Here is a 16,756-nt window from a genome sequence, read left to right on the forward strand (position 1 = left end):
CCGCTGTTTTAAGACTTTCGCTTTGTGAAAACATTAGAGCAGTAAATTCTCAAATCTAACGGTCCTTTATAGTCTTTGTAAGCAGCGTGAGCGAGGCGAGACGTGTAGGTAGCACTGCATCAGTGGCCCGATGCTGCAGTGCTGCTGGCCTGAAGCTTCAGGTCGTGGCGTGGGGCAAACGTTGGCCACTTACCCCGCAGACAGGTTGGTTTGTAACGTTTGCGGTCGGAGGCGCAAGCAGAGCTAAAGCCTTGGCAGCACGGAAGGTAAATAGGCTACGGTGTATTTAGGGGAGGAGGAAACCTGGCCCAGTGCAGTGCGAGTGTCTGCCTTTCTGGCCCTGTTGGGAAGGGGCTGGGTGAACACGCGGGTACCGCAAGGCTCTGAGCACGTCGCAGGCTGGTTAAAAAGGAGGGCACTCGGAGCTCTTCGGGAGAGACTGCGTAAGTGAGGTGAGACTGGGAAAGGATCAGGGAGAGGCCGAGAGCCATCTGTGTGCTTCAAACTGGATTCTGTTTATATGGAGGAGGATGAACTCGGTTCGTCTTCAATCTTTTCCAGTCTGTAAACACCAGAATGTAAACACCTCCTTGAATGATTCAGACATATTTCAGAAACTGAGTCAGACTTGAGAACCTCAAACTTTTATCAGAGGCAGCCAAATGAGACAGCCCCAAAGTCAACAGCTCAGCCGCTGCAGAATGCCTCTTCTTTCCTAGCTGCCTCGCTCCATCACTGGGAGCTTCTGTTTAGTTGGCTTTTGATGTGGAAGTAGAATAAAAATGGGAAAGACCTGTTAGCAGGGTGTGAAAAGTGATTAACTTCTGGCAGGTGGCAACTTTTTTTATTTTTTTGGGGGGGGGGGGGGAAAGGCAGGAGGTGGTAAGAAACCCACTCTAGAGGAAAAATTTCTTTCCCTTCCCTCCTTGGTCCTCCTTTATCTGTAAATGTGTGTGCAGAGCGATGCTGCAGTAATGGTGGTTGGAAGTTTTTAAGCCATGATTATTTTTACAGCCGGAAAGGAGAGGATTTCTGCACTTTTTTTTTTCTTAAAACTCCTAAGGAATGGCTTTTGAATTGGGGCCTGGCTGTGCAGTTGCCTCACTCCTCAGTCGAGCTATGCAGACGGGCTCTGGTGTGTCTCAGTGTTCCCATAGTTGGGGGAGACGCGCAGAGATTTAAGGACCCACTCTGCTCTCGGCACCCGCGGTTGCTCTCCCGTCCCCGCAATGTGCTCACGCTGTGGGTTTGTTCCCAATTCCAAAGCCGGGATCAAATGCAATGTGTTGCATCAGCGTGACCGCATCTATGCGCCCAGCCCTGACCACGTGCAGCACGCAACTGTGTTTTAATCGGGTACTTCCATCTGCTTCCTGCTCTACAAGTCCCGTGGACTTCAACTAGACCAAAGCACAGGCTTAATTTTTTGCTGAACCAACAGTGTGGCATAGAAAAGGTCGATGTTAGAGCTCAACATCACCCAAACCCTGCTGTGGTCTCATTTTGCTAGTTAGGGGGCTACAGCACAGCTTGCGTGCTCTCTCTTCTTAACTGTTGCTGTGCCCAACAGCGCTGGAGCATTCCTGGTAGCGGCCCAGCTCAGGCTGAGTTGACACTAACAGTTCCCCGTTTAAAATTATGAAACGTATCATGTGTGAACCCAGCTGTCGGGTTGTTTAGATCTGAGCGGAGCGAGTGCCGAGAGAAGCTGGTTCCATCTGTTGTTAGTTTTCTGCCAATAAATTTACATTCTGCTACTTAAAAATAAATAAATAAATGGAAATAGCCAGGTTGCTGGTCTGGGCACATCCAGCTCTGTTTGCAGCCTGTTGTTAAGGAGCAGGTGAAATATTTCTTGTTCTGGTAAATGACAGGGCCACTAGAAATCATGACCTGGCTGATGATGGCTTTCATTCCCCCCCCCCCCCCCCCCCCCCCCTTCCTTGCCATTATAAAACGTGGTGTGATCCTACGAAGGCTGGGGCAAGGCTCTCCCCTGGAAGAGCTTTAGCACTTGATAGGTAAACAAATATCCGGGTCAGGAGCCAGCGTGAAGGCGGCATCGGTGATGGTGCCACATAGGATTATGCCCAGGGGACTATTTCCTGGCTCTGGTTTCTCTCGCTCTTCCTCCTGTAGCACCGCTTGGTCCGTAGCACTTCATGTGTTGTCGTGTATTTACCCCCGTGGCCGTGGGGCTGGGAGGTGAAATGCCTGGCCCGAGGGATGCAACAGCACAAAGAGTCGAGTCTGGGCTACTCGCATCCAAGTCGTTGTGCCCTAGCCACTGGACCATCTCTGCTGGGGCAGACTGTGCAGCCCTTTAGACCTGGTAATTAAAGGGGTGTCTGTTTTCCCTAAAGATAATTCTCCCTGTCTGTGCCCTGCAGGCATTACCACAGCATGGAGGTTTTTACCCACTATGATCTATTGAACCTCAATGGAACCAAGGTGGCTGAAGGACACAAAGCCAGCTTCTGCCTGGAAGACACCGAATGCGAAGCAGGTATATTTGCCAGAGCCCTTTGGGCCGGGAATTTATTGCTGTCCCCATACAGATGACTGGCTTCAAAGATGCTGTCAAAGTCCTGAGCAGGGCTAGAACGTGGCCTGACAGGAGCCAGAGACCAGTCCTGAGGTTATGTATGTATGGAGCGGTCTCTACAGGTCCAAGAGAATCCCCGGGAGGCCCCGTATGCTGAGGCTTTCAGACCTCAGCCCCTTGCGCCCTTACTCTGAGCTGCTCTGAAAAACCAAGCGTGCATTTTCGGATTCCCGTAAAGTGAGAAATTCTAAAACGTGCCGCTAGGTGATGAGGCACGGAAGGTGGCAGCTCCCCCCGTGCAGTTAAGCAGTACGTGTATTTCAATACAAGGCACCGAGCAAGACACTGTTGTGTTAAATCTCAGCCAAAATACTGTGCCTGGAGCTTATCGCTGTCTATGGGAGCTGGAGAACAACCAGCCCTTCCTCTGACGTGTCCGAGGGGGGGAAATTCCTAGCCCCGCTCGCTGTGAATCTAACACTTTGTGCCTTTAACTCTTCTCATTTAGATGTGCAAAAACAGTATGAATGCGCCAATTTTGGTGAACAAGGAATCACAGTTGGATGCTGGGACGTGTACCGTCATGACATCGACTGCCAGTGGATCGATATTACTGATGTCCCGCCAGGCGATTACCTCTTCCAGGTACGGCAGAAAAAGAGGGTTTGAGACACTGCCGTTGCTTTTATCTTATCCATTAGGGATGTCAAGAATGTAGAAACTGGTTTATTTGTACATCTCCTACGGTACTATAAACTTCCGATTACAAAGAGATGATGTTCCCAGGATACCTAAAAGATAAAGAATTACCTAACAGGACAACAGAGTGTTACCAGATCACATACTTCCCCAAGTGAAAAACCAGAGCCAATAACCACAGCTTAGAGATTACAGCCTTAAGAAATCCTCGTCCAGCGAATACTTGACAGCCCTACACAATCCACGTGCAGCTAACGCTGTTAACACGCTGCATTACAGGTCACATCATATACGTGCACAGCATCCCGCTGTTGTCTTGTTGTACTAAGCTTTTGAGCTCGCTTCACTTGGGGATTAAATAGTGCTATTCTTGTGGCGTTTGCATGAGGAGTTAAGACTGGGCCTACAGTCTGTTTTGTGCAAGTGGGTGGAGTGGGGGGAATTCTTTGGTTCTAAAAACAGCCACTTAAACTGGAGAGGAGCGAAGGGAAGAGGAATTATTTCTGTCTGCACTGCTATCGTGTGAAATGTAGAGAAGGTGTTTGAGGGTAATCTTGGTGCATGGGGGAAGGTGTGATCTTGAGCTGGCTTTAATCAAGTAGTTTCTGTCTCCTTGCAAAACGAGTTAGGTTTTTTCTGTTAAAAAAAAGTATTATGGTGTAATGAAAAAGCTGATTCTGTCTCAGTCTGACTGAGTCCAGCCCACCTTTAAATAAACTTTCTGCTGTGTCTCTCCATCACTCCCTAGGTTGTCATCAACCCGAACTATGAAGTTGCTGAATCTGATTATTCAAATAACGTGATGAAATGCAGGAGCCGGTACGATGGGCAGCGCATCTGGATGTACAACTGCCACATAGGTGAGAGTGACTTCTGCAGGGGAAAGCTCAATGACTGCATCGCTGGCTCTTTGCTAGGAATGCTCTCTGCTTCTCTTGCTATGTGCTTTTTGTGCTGTTTATCACTTTGTACGTGCTTGGAAAGACGAGATACTGAGCCCAAACTACACTGGTGCTATTTGACTGTTCAAAGGGCAGACACCAAAGTGTCTCCGTTACAGGGTCAAGCCGCTACAGGTTGCAAAGAGTACGATGGCTGGATGGGGGTGGGACGGTTCCTTAGTGCTGCGTTGTACGCGTTACTGGAGCAGCAAGCGCAACACTGGTAAAACAGCTCTCTGTGCGAGATCCGAAAGAAATCCCTCAGGCTTGGTAGAACGGGGGTAACGTGTTCCAGCTGTATCTCTTCTACAAGGAAATGAGCCTTTTTCCCTCCCAAGGCTGTCGGACGTAAGGCAAGCTCCCGTGCAATGCCCGAGTAGGTCCAGGCAAACAACTACAACTTCTTCCCAGACTCAAACGATTACCAACCTGGGACTGGCCTCTTAGGACCCAAAGCTTCTCCTTTCTTGAAAAGCAAACAAACAAGAACAGTGATGTGCGAAGCAGAGCCGTGGAGAAGAGCCCTCTGCTCAAGCCAGAAATGAAAATGCTCTGCTGTCCCTTGAATGTGAGGGAAAACTCTGTATTTTCTTGAATACATGTAAAACATTATCACTTGGGCTTTTTTTTGGTCTTGGAACTATCAAAGCCAAACTAGTTTAAATTTCCATTAACGGTCAACTGTCAAGACCATTTTAAAATGGAATTAAGTTGGGGGCTTTGTAAGATAAACTGTTTTTATCACAGAAAATAAATTAACGGCAACTGCCTGCCAACCTCCAAATAAAACCAGTGGTGAAGACAATTTCCAGAGCTGGCTGAAGTTCTTCAAGGAGTGTTTATCCTGAAAAAAAAAATCCATGTAACCACTGATTTTTCTCATTAATTTGTTGGGGTTTTCTTAAGAAAATGCTTGTCTCGCTTCAGATTGCGACCTAGTTCAGCAAAGCCAAACCCACTTCGTTTGGATGAACAGGCACTTAAGTGTTGGATGGGCTCTCCAGCTGAGCTTGAAACTATTTCTATTTAAAAATACATGTATTTGGCTTTCATTGCCTCTCAACTAGCAAAAAGTAAGGGCATGGTCCTACTTAAGAAGAGTCATCACCTAATTTTTTTAAGCAACAACAGTTAGCAGTGAAATGGAGGGTAGTTTGTAGTCTGGTCTTCCAAATACATAAAAGACTAGGTCCAGTACTCCTGGGGACTCTTGGCTGTTCCAGTTATGGTAAGATTTAATTAATGCCTCAATTAATTAGCCCAGGAAAATCTTTGCTCTTCTAGTACTCGCTTTGAGCCCTTCATTTTCACAGTGTCTTTTGCAGATTACACAAAAACCCGGTGTGTTCTCTGCCTTGTGTTGCAAGCTGCCTCTGCTACCTCCTGCTCAGCCCTGCGTGTTCTTTCTGTGAACTCCCCAGGTGGCTCTTTCAGTGAGGAAACGGAACAGAAGTTTGAGCACTTCAGCGGACTCACAAATAACAAGGTGTCCACCCGATAGAACAGCATCGCCTCCCACCCCACTATTTAAAGAAGCGAGGTTTCCTGCTTCGGCGACTTCCCTAACCACTGCACAAAAAAGAAAATCAAGCAAACAATCAAACTCTAAATTAGCAAGGTAAATTATTTTCTAAAGATGCCTTCCTTCCCAGTTTAGGTGCTCAGACCACCCTGCGTCTCCTGTAACTCCAGTCCCTACTACGGAGGTAGTTAGGAGTAGGCTTTTAAACTCTACTTGGCTCCTTATCTTCACCATTCCAACCTTCTCCAGAGATTTCTCCCTCCACTTTGCAGCGCCATCTTTACTCGCAGACGTAGGTCCAGGCTGCAGCAGGCACAGTTTGCCTTTGTTTGGGTACCAACAACCTAAGTATGGCTTTACCATTCATTTTCTTTAAGGCATTAATCTTGGTATCTTTAAGCTCTTTGACTCAAGCTTGAACGCACCATTGATGCAAATGCCTCCATTTGTGACGCTGCTTCTTGAACACAGCTAACCCTCAGTACCGCCATGTCATTACTCCATTTTAGCAAAGAAATACAGGAAAGGAAAAAAAAAAAAAAAAAGAGGAGCGGCTTTTTCTGAGCAGAACAGTGTAAAGCATAATTTAATACTGCAGTGAAACTCTTGTATTCAACAATCAACTCCCAACACAATCTCTTAAGCGGAGCAGCTAATGCAGAACTGTCTTCTACAAGTGCATCAGGGCTCCATGAAGCTACACCTCCCTTGCGACATCTAGAAGACTTTGCAGATCTCCTGATGATGAGTCCGCCGGCCTGTGAATTTCCATTACACAGTAAGCTAGTCACCCAATAGATTCTACGTACATCTAAATATTACCTTCTAAGCTGGATGTTCGCTCTGTCTTTTCTTTAAAGGATGAATTTAGTTAAGGCATTGTATCATCACTGTACCTTACAGAGGTAACGTCACGGCTTTCATCATCAGGGATCTGGACCTGTGCTGTCACAGACCCACCTGTGTAAGTTGTCTTCAGAAGGATTTTTACACTTGGTAAATTCATAATGGTGCTAAGTGTGTTCCTCTGTTTGTTTGAGGACGCACATTGCTACAGATTTGCAGACACAGCTACTTGAATAAAAATGTTTTACCCAGAAAAATGTTTTATATGCCATTTGTGTATTTCTACTCCATGAAAGTTTAGGGCCTTGTTCACAATTCCTGGTACTGAAGTGTTTTCTCCCTCTGTGTTTGTACGGAAGACTTCTACAAGCAGCTAAAGTTAACTGAATACTTACAGCTGACCGTTTCAGTCCACAGGGGGGCTGAAACTGGCTGCATCTAACTTGTGCTCTCCGTAACCTACCTCACAGGGATGTTGTGAGGCTTAAAGAATGCAGAAGCCTTTTGCTAATTAGCGCCTGTCAGAGGATTTCTGTCATTTATCCAGTGGCCCAGATGGTGGCATCTAGCAAAGGTTTTTAGCCTACTGTACGTTGGAAAACTCTCTTTTGTTCTCAAGATGCCGGACCACGTAGCAAAAGCAGAGTCTGAGATGTGTTGGATGTTCGATTGCTGAGGCCACAAGGTGCCTTGCAGCATCTCAACACCAGGGTCTGGGCAAATCAGAACTGGCACCTTCTGGTTTTCCTAGTCAGTGTATGACAACTTCCCTTGCTAACAGTGCAACAAAGCAAGTCAGGCTCTTTAAACACTATGTAAATAAGGAAAAACCCTGAAACTCACTCGCATTCAATGCTTGTCAGTTTTGTGGGATATTTTAACAGTAACATTACAACAAAGTAAACATTAAACAGATTTTTTTTGACTTCTGCAGATGCTCTCTGCTCCTGCTTACAGCTGAATTTTGGCCAACAAGATACAGTTCCCTTACTCTAATGCTTTTTTTTTTTCTTCAATTATAGAGCAGGCTTTTCTGAAAGCAGCCTTACTTTCTGCAAGCGCCCCAGCGAGTAACAGACGCTTTGAAACAGAGTAGGGCAAGATGCTCTCCATAATGAAGAGCTGACAGCGACCCTCGCAGGGCTTGGCTCTTGAGCTCAAGATCTTATGAATAGTAAACTTGTTCCCTTCCCAACTTTAGAAAGAAAAGACGGTGCTAATCCATAAGAGAACATCCCCGTGGCAACTCACTGTTCTGCATGCAGTTTAATATCACAGCCATGCTCATCTATACATCTTTTCTAGCCGAGATGGTCTATTCCTCCTGGTCCAAGCTTTCCGGCAGGAGCGCTTCGGTGCCCGAGATGCCCTGCTGCTTGTGCTTCAAACCCAAAGCCCGGGTCACCAGCCTCTTCGCCACTGCAGTGTCAGTCTGGGGTCTTTCTTTTGCAAGGTGAAGGAGCTCTAGGTAAAAATGGGTGAAAAATCATTAAGTTAGTGCTTGTTCAGGAACAGTCTTGTGGCTAAGCCGTAGGACTGGCAGACAGAAGGGCTGATTTCTATTTTCTTAGTTCCTTTACAGAATTAGCCCAGGAGCATGAGCAAATGATTCTATCCCTATCCAGTAAACTGCCTTTTCTTTTAGGAAGATGTGCCTCCAGCTTTGCACTTAAGACTTTTCAATGACGGTTCAAGAGCGATTTGGCTATGATTAAGCTCCAGGCCTCTTCTGCAGTGGTAGAGAGAATTGTTCCCCATTCGCTTTCAGGAACAGCTTCCTTAACCCTTCCTGGCAAAATTCAGCAAGTCACATCTCTGAGAACAAAATGAAGGCGCACAGTCCAACCAATTTATCCGTGCACAGGAAAGTTTGATCTCAATTTAGACTAATCGCAACCAGAGGTCTTAATCCTCAGAAAGCAGCAAGGAAAAAACCGGCATTTTTTTTTTTTTTTTAAATAGCTAAATATATCAGATGCTTTGGGAAAGCCCTTTGGCCAGTAACCTCCATTTTCTGGCAGACGCCTGGCTTGCTACAGTTTCACCTTACAAGAAATGAATACACCAGAACTTTACCAAGTCCACAGTAGTCTGGATTTGGCAATTACCTAATCATTTATCAGCAACTGTTTGCAAATTTATTATCCAGTTAGCAATGGGGGCTTTGCTTGCTTTTTCAGAAGTTTTATTAAAGGCAGCCCATCAGCAGCTTAAAGAAAAAGGGGCAGACTCAAAGCATCCGCAGCTTGGAAAACAAAACTGCCACTCTTTCTTAACAAAGCTCACAAAAAAAAAAAAAAGAAAAAAAAAAAAAGAAGAGACACTGTCAGCTACTTAAGATCCAAATTTGTATTTGGAAAAAAAACCTGCTACTTAAACTGAACACAAACAGAGTTTATATATAACGTTCCCCAGAAGGAGTTTATAACCTGATTCAGAAGCATGCCGATAGGCTGCAGCAACAAGAATCGGGAAGCGTGAATGAAAACAGGTGAAGGGGAGAGTGCAAAACAAATCCAGTTCTTTGACATTTCATTTACATCTAGCAGTCTTAAAAACTCAGGAACTTCTAACTGTGACAGTGTCCCTTTAAAGCATTAATACTGAAGTGTGTTTCAACCGCAGTGTACTGTAGCAATAACAGTATAGTTGTACGTTCAGCAAAGTCTCTACTGCTACAAGACTCATGGCATTTCTTTACTGTGGCAAGTATAACTGATTACAGTATGATTTTAAAAGGCAATAAAGTAAATAAAACACTGTTAATGGCTAAGCTTAACAATTTTTTTCCTTCACCCGATACTGAATAAAAATTATGCCAACCACAAAACGTAACTGCTATCGGTTTTGTCTCATCTATTATCTTCAAGCGCGCAGAGCAGTGGGGCAGGGGAGCTCACTGGGCGGGCTGATGGCTGTGCCATGCTGTGTCTCCCTGCAGTCACTGCTACAGCTACACCAGGCTGCCGAACAACGCAGCTGTTCCCCTCAACCTTTACACAAGCGACGCACATAACACAAGAAAGACTAAGCCTGAATTTCAGCAGACCACCTAGCTGGAGGGTAAACAAAAAGGATGTGATGCTTTTTTATTCAGTCCTCATCTAGAGGGGAGGAGGAGTGAGTGAAAACTGAAGCACAGGTACCAGCTGCGGTTGTCTTTCCTGTAAGCAGTACAGAACGCGGTCTTGTGCTGCAGAACTGTTTTTGTCACCACATTCACCTTTGCCAGCCACTCACGCCTGCTGCAAACAGGCAGAAACCAGCATTACTGAGGCAGTAGGTTTTAACATAACTATGATACGGGTTGGCTGAAAATACTGTAAAAAAAAAAATGCATCTGCAGGCTTTTACTGAAGACTCTACACAACAGCTCACTGTCCTGCAATGCCAATAAAGCTATAAAAACAAAACAAAACAAAAACAAGAAAGAAATACCAGTCCTTAACATATATTTCCCCATTAACTTGTCATCGTGACCACTCGGGATACAGGAGACTGGTAAACCAGGAAATACTACTAATGATAATTTAAAAAAAGATGATCTTACTTGGTCGTTGAAGTGCCTTGATCTTAGACTGCTTTGTTGCATGGATCAGTGGTCGGATCTTTAAAGAAGGATAACGTCGCCCCAGGGCTTGAGATGCTTCAAAGAACAAAGATTGCTGAAATTAGCAGACTGAATTTTAGTAGCTTTAATAATAAAAATCTGCACGTGGTATAATAACACTGAGTAATTTGAGCTTCAGCAGCCGATGCGTTATCTCCAGACTTGTACTAGAACAGCTAAACTCCTTCTGGTCGCCTCAGGCTTACATCACACATTCCTCACGCAGGAAGAGCCTCAAGAAAATATAAACGCGTTTTAAAAGACGACTCTGTCGTCACTAGACTAAATCCCAAGAAAAAAGCATAAGCTTTTGGACTACATACACTGCTGGATGGAAACTTCTCTTGGGATGGCTCTGACCTGAGCTTGGGGCGTTTGTCCCCGAGAAGGTCAGTTTGCCAGGAGGCTTGGTGTCTGACCCGCGTGCCATCGCACACGTAAGGTCCCCGGGAGGTTATTGTACGCTTGCAGGAATTTTGTCTAGTTACAAGAGAAGAAAAACTGAAGTGGCAAAACAGATTAATTTCTAGAAACGCAGCGCGAGTCGCTCCGTATACAAAAGGTGCCCTGGTTATTATCCAAGCCAATTAAAAACCTGCTGTTCTTGCACAGCGGAGTTTCCACACAACACACAGTAATTCCAGCTTCTCAAGCCTGAAAAGCCTTTCAAGTTTGAAGCGGAGGAAGAAAGACGTGATGAACCGTAACTACCTTTGGCAACAGCTTAGCCCGAGCGCAAGACTCGACAGACGCACACTGCAAACCACCGCGTCAGTACGGGGTCACTGTGCGAGAGCAGAGGAACCCCAGCGGGTCCCTCGGTCGCAGCCGCGAATCGAGTCACGCTACCTGTAGACAGGCTGGAGAAGATTCCCAGGGCGTGCGTATCATCGACCCACTGGATTTTGAAACCACTCTCACTAAAATGAAAAGACAGTAGAATAATATTCATTAATAAGAAAGAAAAACACCCCACCACACAATAAAACCCATCAGCCACCTCGGGTTATCAAGAGTACTTAGTACGCTTACGTAGACAGCTGGTGCTTTTCAAAGCATCGTACCCATTTTACACGGGGGGAAAGAGAAGGAAGGGACAGAAGAACATTAGACGTGCCCCTTTCGAGGCCACAATGTACAATTACCCCATCAGCTGCCCCCAAGAACTCTCCTTTTCCTCTAAAGAAACCCTTGGCCAAAATCAACCTCAATTTCAGGGACTGTCTTGTAACACAAAAATACTGTTTGTCATTTATGTAGCGCTTTACGGACACCACCCGATCGCTCGGACATCTACAGTAAAAAGCAAGCGATTTATAAAAGTGGTTTACAAAGCTTAGGGTGAAGAGACCGATGTGAAAATCTAATACAGCGTCGGTGGGAGATGCGAGTTTGGGAGCAGGGAGTTCAAAAGATTTTCCTGCAGCACAGGAAACACAAATACAATCAACCGCTCAGACCAGATCCGTCAATTTTCAGCTCAGTTTCACTCTCACAGCAAGTGGGGAAAAAACACATCGGAGGAAGACACACACAATAGACAGTAGCTTATTTAAAAGGTAAATCATGTTTTTTAATTTAAGGGATCGGTAGAGATGAAGCATTCACATCTAATCCGCCAGGTATATCAAGAGAGGAGGAGGATGGCGGGAGGAAAACGGGGCGAGGCGCCTACAGACACCGTGTCTGCACACTCTGGCAGCAGCGACAGAGTAACTCAGAGCTGCACCGAGCACCGTTTACCACTAACGCAGGGCTGAACTTCGTTCTGGTCCTGCTACCAACCCAACGTCACTCCCTCAGGCGCAAGGCTCTGTTCCCCGTATTTACGTATTAAATTGTATCTCCAACAGCCGGATTGAGCCCCTTTTCTTGCAAAGACTTCGGTAAGCACGTCATTTCACTCAAGCACCAGGATGCAGTAACAAAGCAGCTCGTAGCAAGCACCTAGACTCACTGAAGCCAGAGCAGTAGGAGTAAGCCTGCATGTAGGTAACTGTGTGTACGACAGTCCTGAAGAACCGGTCGTGTTTTAAATCGTGCATAAACTGCAGGAAAGTGTCCTTTAAGGCACAGAAAGAGTGTAAGACGTAAGGGCACGAAGGCAAAACTAAAATTCAAAATTCATCAGATTCTGTTGCGCATTCCAGTCTGAATACTGCTCCCTTCGCGCCCCTGACGTGCTCAGGCTCCCAGAGGGGTACTCACTGGAAATCCGAGAACACTTCCAACAGGTGCTCCGTTTTCAGCGACGGGGAGAAGTCATAGATTTCGGTTACGTGGCCAAAATCCCCCTCGCTGAGCTGTGCATCTCCGTAACTGGAATAATCAAAGCTGATCTTCTCAATGCTTACGTCCTTCACCGTTAAATAACCCACAATCTGAGGATATTAAAAAAAAAATATAATAATGAAAAAAAAAAATCAGACAAGGTCTGATTCAGACAAGGTTTCACTTTGAAGAGCGATCCTCCAGAGCCACACCTCGGTCCCTGCAAACCACTTCTGTGGCCACACTCCTGCCAACAGGTTCAGCAGCCGCCTGGGGCAGCCCTGGCACAGGGACTCTCCTCCCACGGACTAATGCCTTCCCCTCAGGCTGGCTCCTGAGCCACCCTCTTTTCCCCAAAGTCGCTCCCCGGGGCAATACCCATGGCAAAACACTACCTCTGCAAAGAGCTCCGCGGTACAGTCGTCCTCGAGGCTGCTCTGCCCGCGGATGGCCGCGCTCTCCTCTTTATCGCCTGCAGACAAGTGCAGCTCACGCCACAGTGCCTCGGCCAAGCCCGAACGCTCCTTGTCCTCCTCTTCGGCCACGGGCACCTTCCCACTGCGGTTCTGCACAGGAGCATCCACCCAGCGCTCGTTCTGCTCCGCAGGAGCTGATGGGTCAGCACCATGGACCGGTTCAGGCGTGGCCAGAGGCTCATTTTGGGCTTCTGGGGGGTTCTGGTTACGCCCCACCTGGGGAACGCTGGGGCACTCTTGATCTTGGCTTTCCAGTTCGGAGAAACTCTTGCCTCCCTCCCCTGTGCCGGCATTCACAAAGTCCTTGCCCTGTTCTTCAGGCGGTGACACGTTTCCACCGCTCTCCAGGCTCTTGGCGGCAGCGCAGCTCTTATCTTGGTTTTCCAGCACCAGCGACGTTGCACTCGACTCTGCTGCAGCTGGGTCTGTACAGCAGTTACTGCTGCGACTTCCCGATAGGGAGGAGTTTTTGCCGCACTCCGCTACACCGGCATCCTGGCTGTTTTGGTCTTCAGCTTGCAGCTGGCACAGGATTTTGCTACCTTCTGGTATAATAGTGTTGTCGCAGCTCTGATCTTGCTCTTCTGCTTCAATTGGGTTTTTATTGTGTACAGAAGAAAGGGAATCTGAACAGTCTTTATCCTGACTTTCCTGCCCAGAGAAATCATTACTATTCTCTAACGACGGGACATCCGTACAGCACGGAGGACGTTCATCGTTTGTGTCATCATTACTTTTTCCTGAAACACACTCTTCGCCAGGCTCCTGTTGCTTGCCAAGGGCCAAGGAGACACCACCTGGGCTGCCTTCAGACTTACCCAGCTCCTCCTGGGCGTCCCCGACTGAAGCTTTAGGGCAGATCTCTTCTTCTTGTGCCATATCCCCACCTGACTCGGTGCCGGCCACCACCGGGCTCTCCTGCTCCCCCCATTCTGCCTTCTTGCGCATCGCCTTGGGGACGTACAGGGCTTTATCTGGCTTCTTCCTGGGCGGCCTTTTTATCCTGCCAGACCCCACGCAGGCTCGAGAGTTGTCACCGTGTACCTCCCCGCTGTGCCGCAGCCTGCCGCCTCGGGCCCCACGGCCCCACGGCTGCGGAGGTCGCTGTGGTCTCGGTGGGTTGCTGCTGGGTTTTTGGTCGCTAGTCTCACTGGGCAGCCTGGGACCAAGAGAACGGCAGGACATGAGCAGGGAGCAGAGGAACCCCAGTAACATGACATTTGCAAAAGAAAGAGAGGAGGGCAGGCATCAGATCCGCACAGAAGTCAAAGAAGAGCCTCTGCTTCCTTAATGACTGGGATATGCTATTGATCATAGACGCCCTCCTCTCCGCAGAGAAGCACCACACAAACTTCACGCTCGTAACCTTGAACAAAAACCCCACGGCCATAGAAAGAGAAGCACTGTTACATCTACTGCACCGTACCTGACGGCCGAGTGACAGATGACCGTCCTCCTCCTCCATCCTTCTCCCACAGAAAAGCTGCTCAACAAATCCACATTGTCCACGGTCCGATGGATCAGGTACCTGAGGCGACTGGACAGAGGGGGGAACAGGAGCACTCTGAAAAGAGAGAGGGGTCGGCGGCATCAGCAACTTGCAGGAAGGAAAAGGACAGGAACGTAGCAAGAATTTATGAACCTCTCTTCCCCAGGTCATTCCCAGTGCAGGGTTTAAATCCAAGCCCAAAAGCCAGGCAGGACTTTCTGGTATTAAAGAACCAAAATCCCTTCTCCATCCTAGATGTCGAGACACGACGCGCTCGCTTTGCACGTAGCACCAGGAGCGTGGGGCGGCTGGGACTGCCCCGTCCCGGGGCCTTTGGCTGGCACCCTCATTCCTGCCTGTATCCGCTCTGGGAACGGCTGGAAAGCACCAGCAGAAGGCTGCTACCGGTCCCCTTCCTCCCAGCCTGAGCGCGCTCCAGAAACCAGCAACTAAAAGATTATGAATGGATGAATAAACGCCACATTCAATTTCCTTGCATTTAGACACATTTCTACAGTTTCAGTTTCATTCCTGAGCATTTTACAATTGCACAGGTATTTTCTCTGCCAAACGTTTAAAAAAAAAAAAACACAACAAAAACCAATGACACAAATATTTACGGTCATTACAAGCTGGCAGGAAGCTGAACTAAGCAATCACACCCCTGCTCCTGTCTGACACCCTCTTTTTGGCCATCTCAAGGGCTTCAAAGGTCACTGGATCGGGGACTAGGTCCAGTTAAACCCAGCCTGGCCAAAGAAAAACAACGCAGCAATCCAAGGCGACGGAGTTCGCTGCCGTGGAGGAGGATCCGGCACGCAGGAAGCCCTCAGCAGAGAGGGGAAGTGAAACAGTTTGATTATGAAACCATTCATTATAACTCGTCAGGCTGACTAGAGAGCTAGGCTAGACTGGGGCTGGTGCAAAAGCCACCAGCGTCCAAAACAACTCTGCTTGAAGGTGTATGAATGGAGAAGCGCGCATGGCAGAAACCCCACGCCGCTCCTTGGCCCGCAGGGATGCTCCAGGCCAGGCCAGAGCTCTGCAGCCAGCCAGACCTCGCAGCCAGGCTCCAAACGCTGCCGCTCAAACCCAGACGGCGTTTTCACCCCAGAGAACCGATGCAAAACGGAGGCAAGAGTCGCAGCGTGCCATTGCTCCAGGAGTGGCACGTGCCATCACCCAGGGACTGTGTACGCCAGCGGGGGCTGCTCGCCGCCGCGGCAGGGCACCTACCTGTGGTGCTGCCCCTGCAGCATGAAGTGCTCCAGCTCCTCCGTGATCCTGCCCACGAACTCATCCTCGTTGGGCGAGAGGAAAACACCATCCATGCAGCGCAGCGCCAGGGTGGCAGCGGACAGGAGGCCTGCGGAGGGACAGAGCCACATGGAGAGCCGGCTGCAAGCTCCCCTGCCCCTGTGGGTGCCTAGCACCCCTGCAAACCTGACCCAACCCTCTGCGCAGCTGCCTGCGCCCAGCTGCAGCCCTGACCCCCCTGCCCTGTGCATCCAAGGCCCCTGGGCAGCCTGGGCACCCTCAGTGCCATGTGCTGCTCTGTGCACTCTGCTGCACCCCGTCCCTTTCCCTGTGCACCCCTCGACTCCCCTGTGCAGCCCTAGCACCCTGTTATCCCCCTTCCCCGTGCACCCTCAGCACCCTGTACTGCTTTTTGCACCCTGTTATCCCCTTCCCTGTGCACCCCCAGCACCCCGTGTGGCTCTGTGCACCGCTTGACTCCCCTGCGTGCCCCCAGCACCCTGTACTGCTCTGTGCACCCTGTTACCCCCTCCCCTGTGCACCCCCAGCACCCTGTACTACTTTTTGCACCGTTTCCCCCTTCCCTCTACACCCCCAGCACCCCGTGCTGCCCTGTGCACCCCACTCCCTTCCCCGTGCACCCCTCGAAACCCCTGCTCAGCCTGTGCACCCCCAGCACCCCGTGCTGCTCTGCGCACCCTCACCCCCTTCCCCGTGCACCCCCAGCACCCCGTGCCGCTTTTTGCACTCTATTGCCCCCCCATCCCCGTGCACCCCCAGCACCCTGCGCTGCTTTTTACACTCTTATCACCCCCACGCACGCATCCCCGTGCACCCCCAGCACCCCGCGCTGCTCTGCGCGCCCTCACCCCCTTCCCCGTGCACCCCCAGCACCCTATGCTGCTTTTTGCACTCTATTACACCCCCCCTTCCCCGTGCACCCCCAGCACCCCGCGCTGCTCTGCACGCCCCGTTACCCCCCCCCTTCCCCGTGCCCCCCCCGGTGCAGCCCCCCCCCCCGTGCGCGGCCCCGGCCCCCCCGGCCGGGCCCTCACCGCCAGGCCCGGGCGAGCGGCAGTTCCCGGCGCGGCGCCTGCGCC

The 16,756-nt window shown here is 49.1% G+C and overlaps 2 protein-coding genes across 2 annotated transcripts in view; one reads left to right on the forward strand and one right to left on the reverse strand.

The window, feature by feature from the left end:
• LOXL2 (lysyl oxidase like 2) overlaps positions 1-9,383 on the forward strand; it is a 45,837-nt gene extending 36,454 nt beyond the window's left edge. Inside the window, exons 10-13 of the mRNA XM_076358755.1 lie at positions 2,391-2,506; positions 3,054-3,190; positions 3,993-4,104; positions 5,607-9,383. Coding sequence (XP_076214870.1) covers positions 2,391-2,506; positions 3,054-3,190; positions 3,993-4,104; positions 5,607-5,686 — 445 coding nt within the window. The 3' untranslated portion in view covers positions 5,687-9,383. The remainder of the gene's footprint in view (positions 1-2,390; positions 2,507-3,053; positions 3,191-3,992; positions 4,105-5,606) is intronic.
• On the reverse strand, positions 7,805-16,756 carry R3HCC1 (R3H domain and coiled-coil containing 1). The gene is made up of 8 exons (XM_076358756.1): positions 16,712-16,756; positions 15,636-15,765; positions 14,337-14,474; positions 12,830-14,069; positions 12,372-12,544; positions 11,013-11,083; positions 10,104-10,199; positions 7,805-8,017 (listed from the first exon to the last, which is right to left on the reverse strand). The coding sequence occupies exons 2-8, from the start codon at positions 15,728-15,730 to the stop codon at positions 7,869-7,871; spliced, it is 1,962 nt and encodes a 653-aa protein (XP_076214871.1). The 5' UTR covers positions 15,731-15,765; positions 16,712-16,756; the 3' UTR covers positions 7,805-7,868.

Source organism: Aptenodytes patagonicus, chromosome 24 (genome assembly GCF_965638725.1).
Source record: "Aptenodytes patagonicus chromosome 24, bAptPat1.pri.cur, whole genome shotgun sequence".
NCBI classification, from domain to species: domain Eukaryota; kingdom Metazoa; phylum Chordata; class Aves; order Sphenisciformes; family Spheniscidae; genus Aptenodytes; species Aptenodytes patagonicus.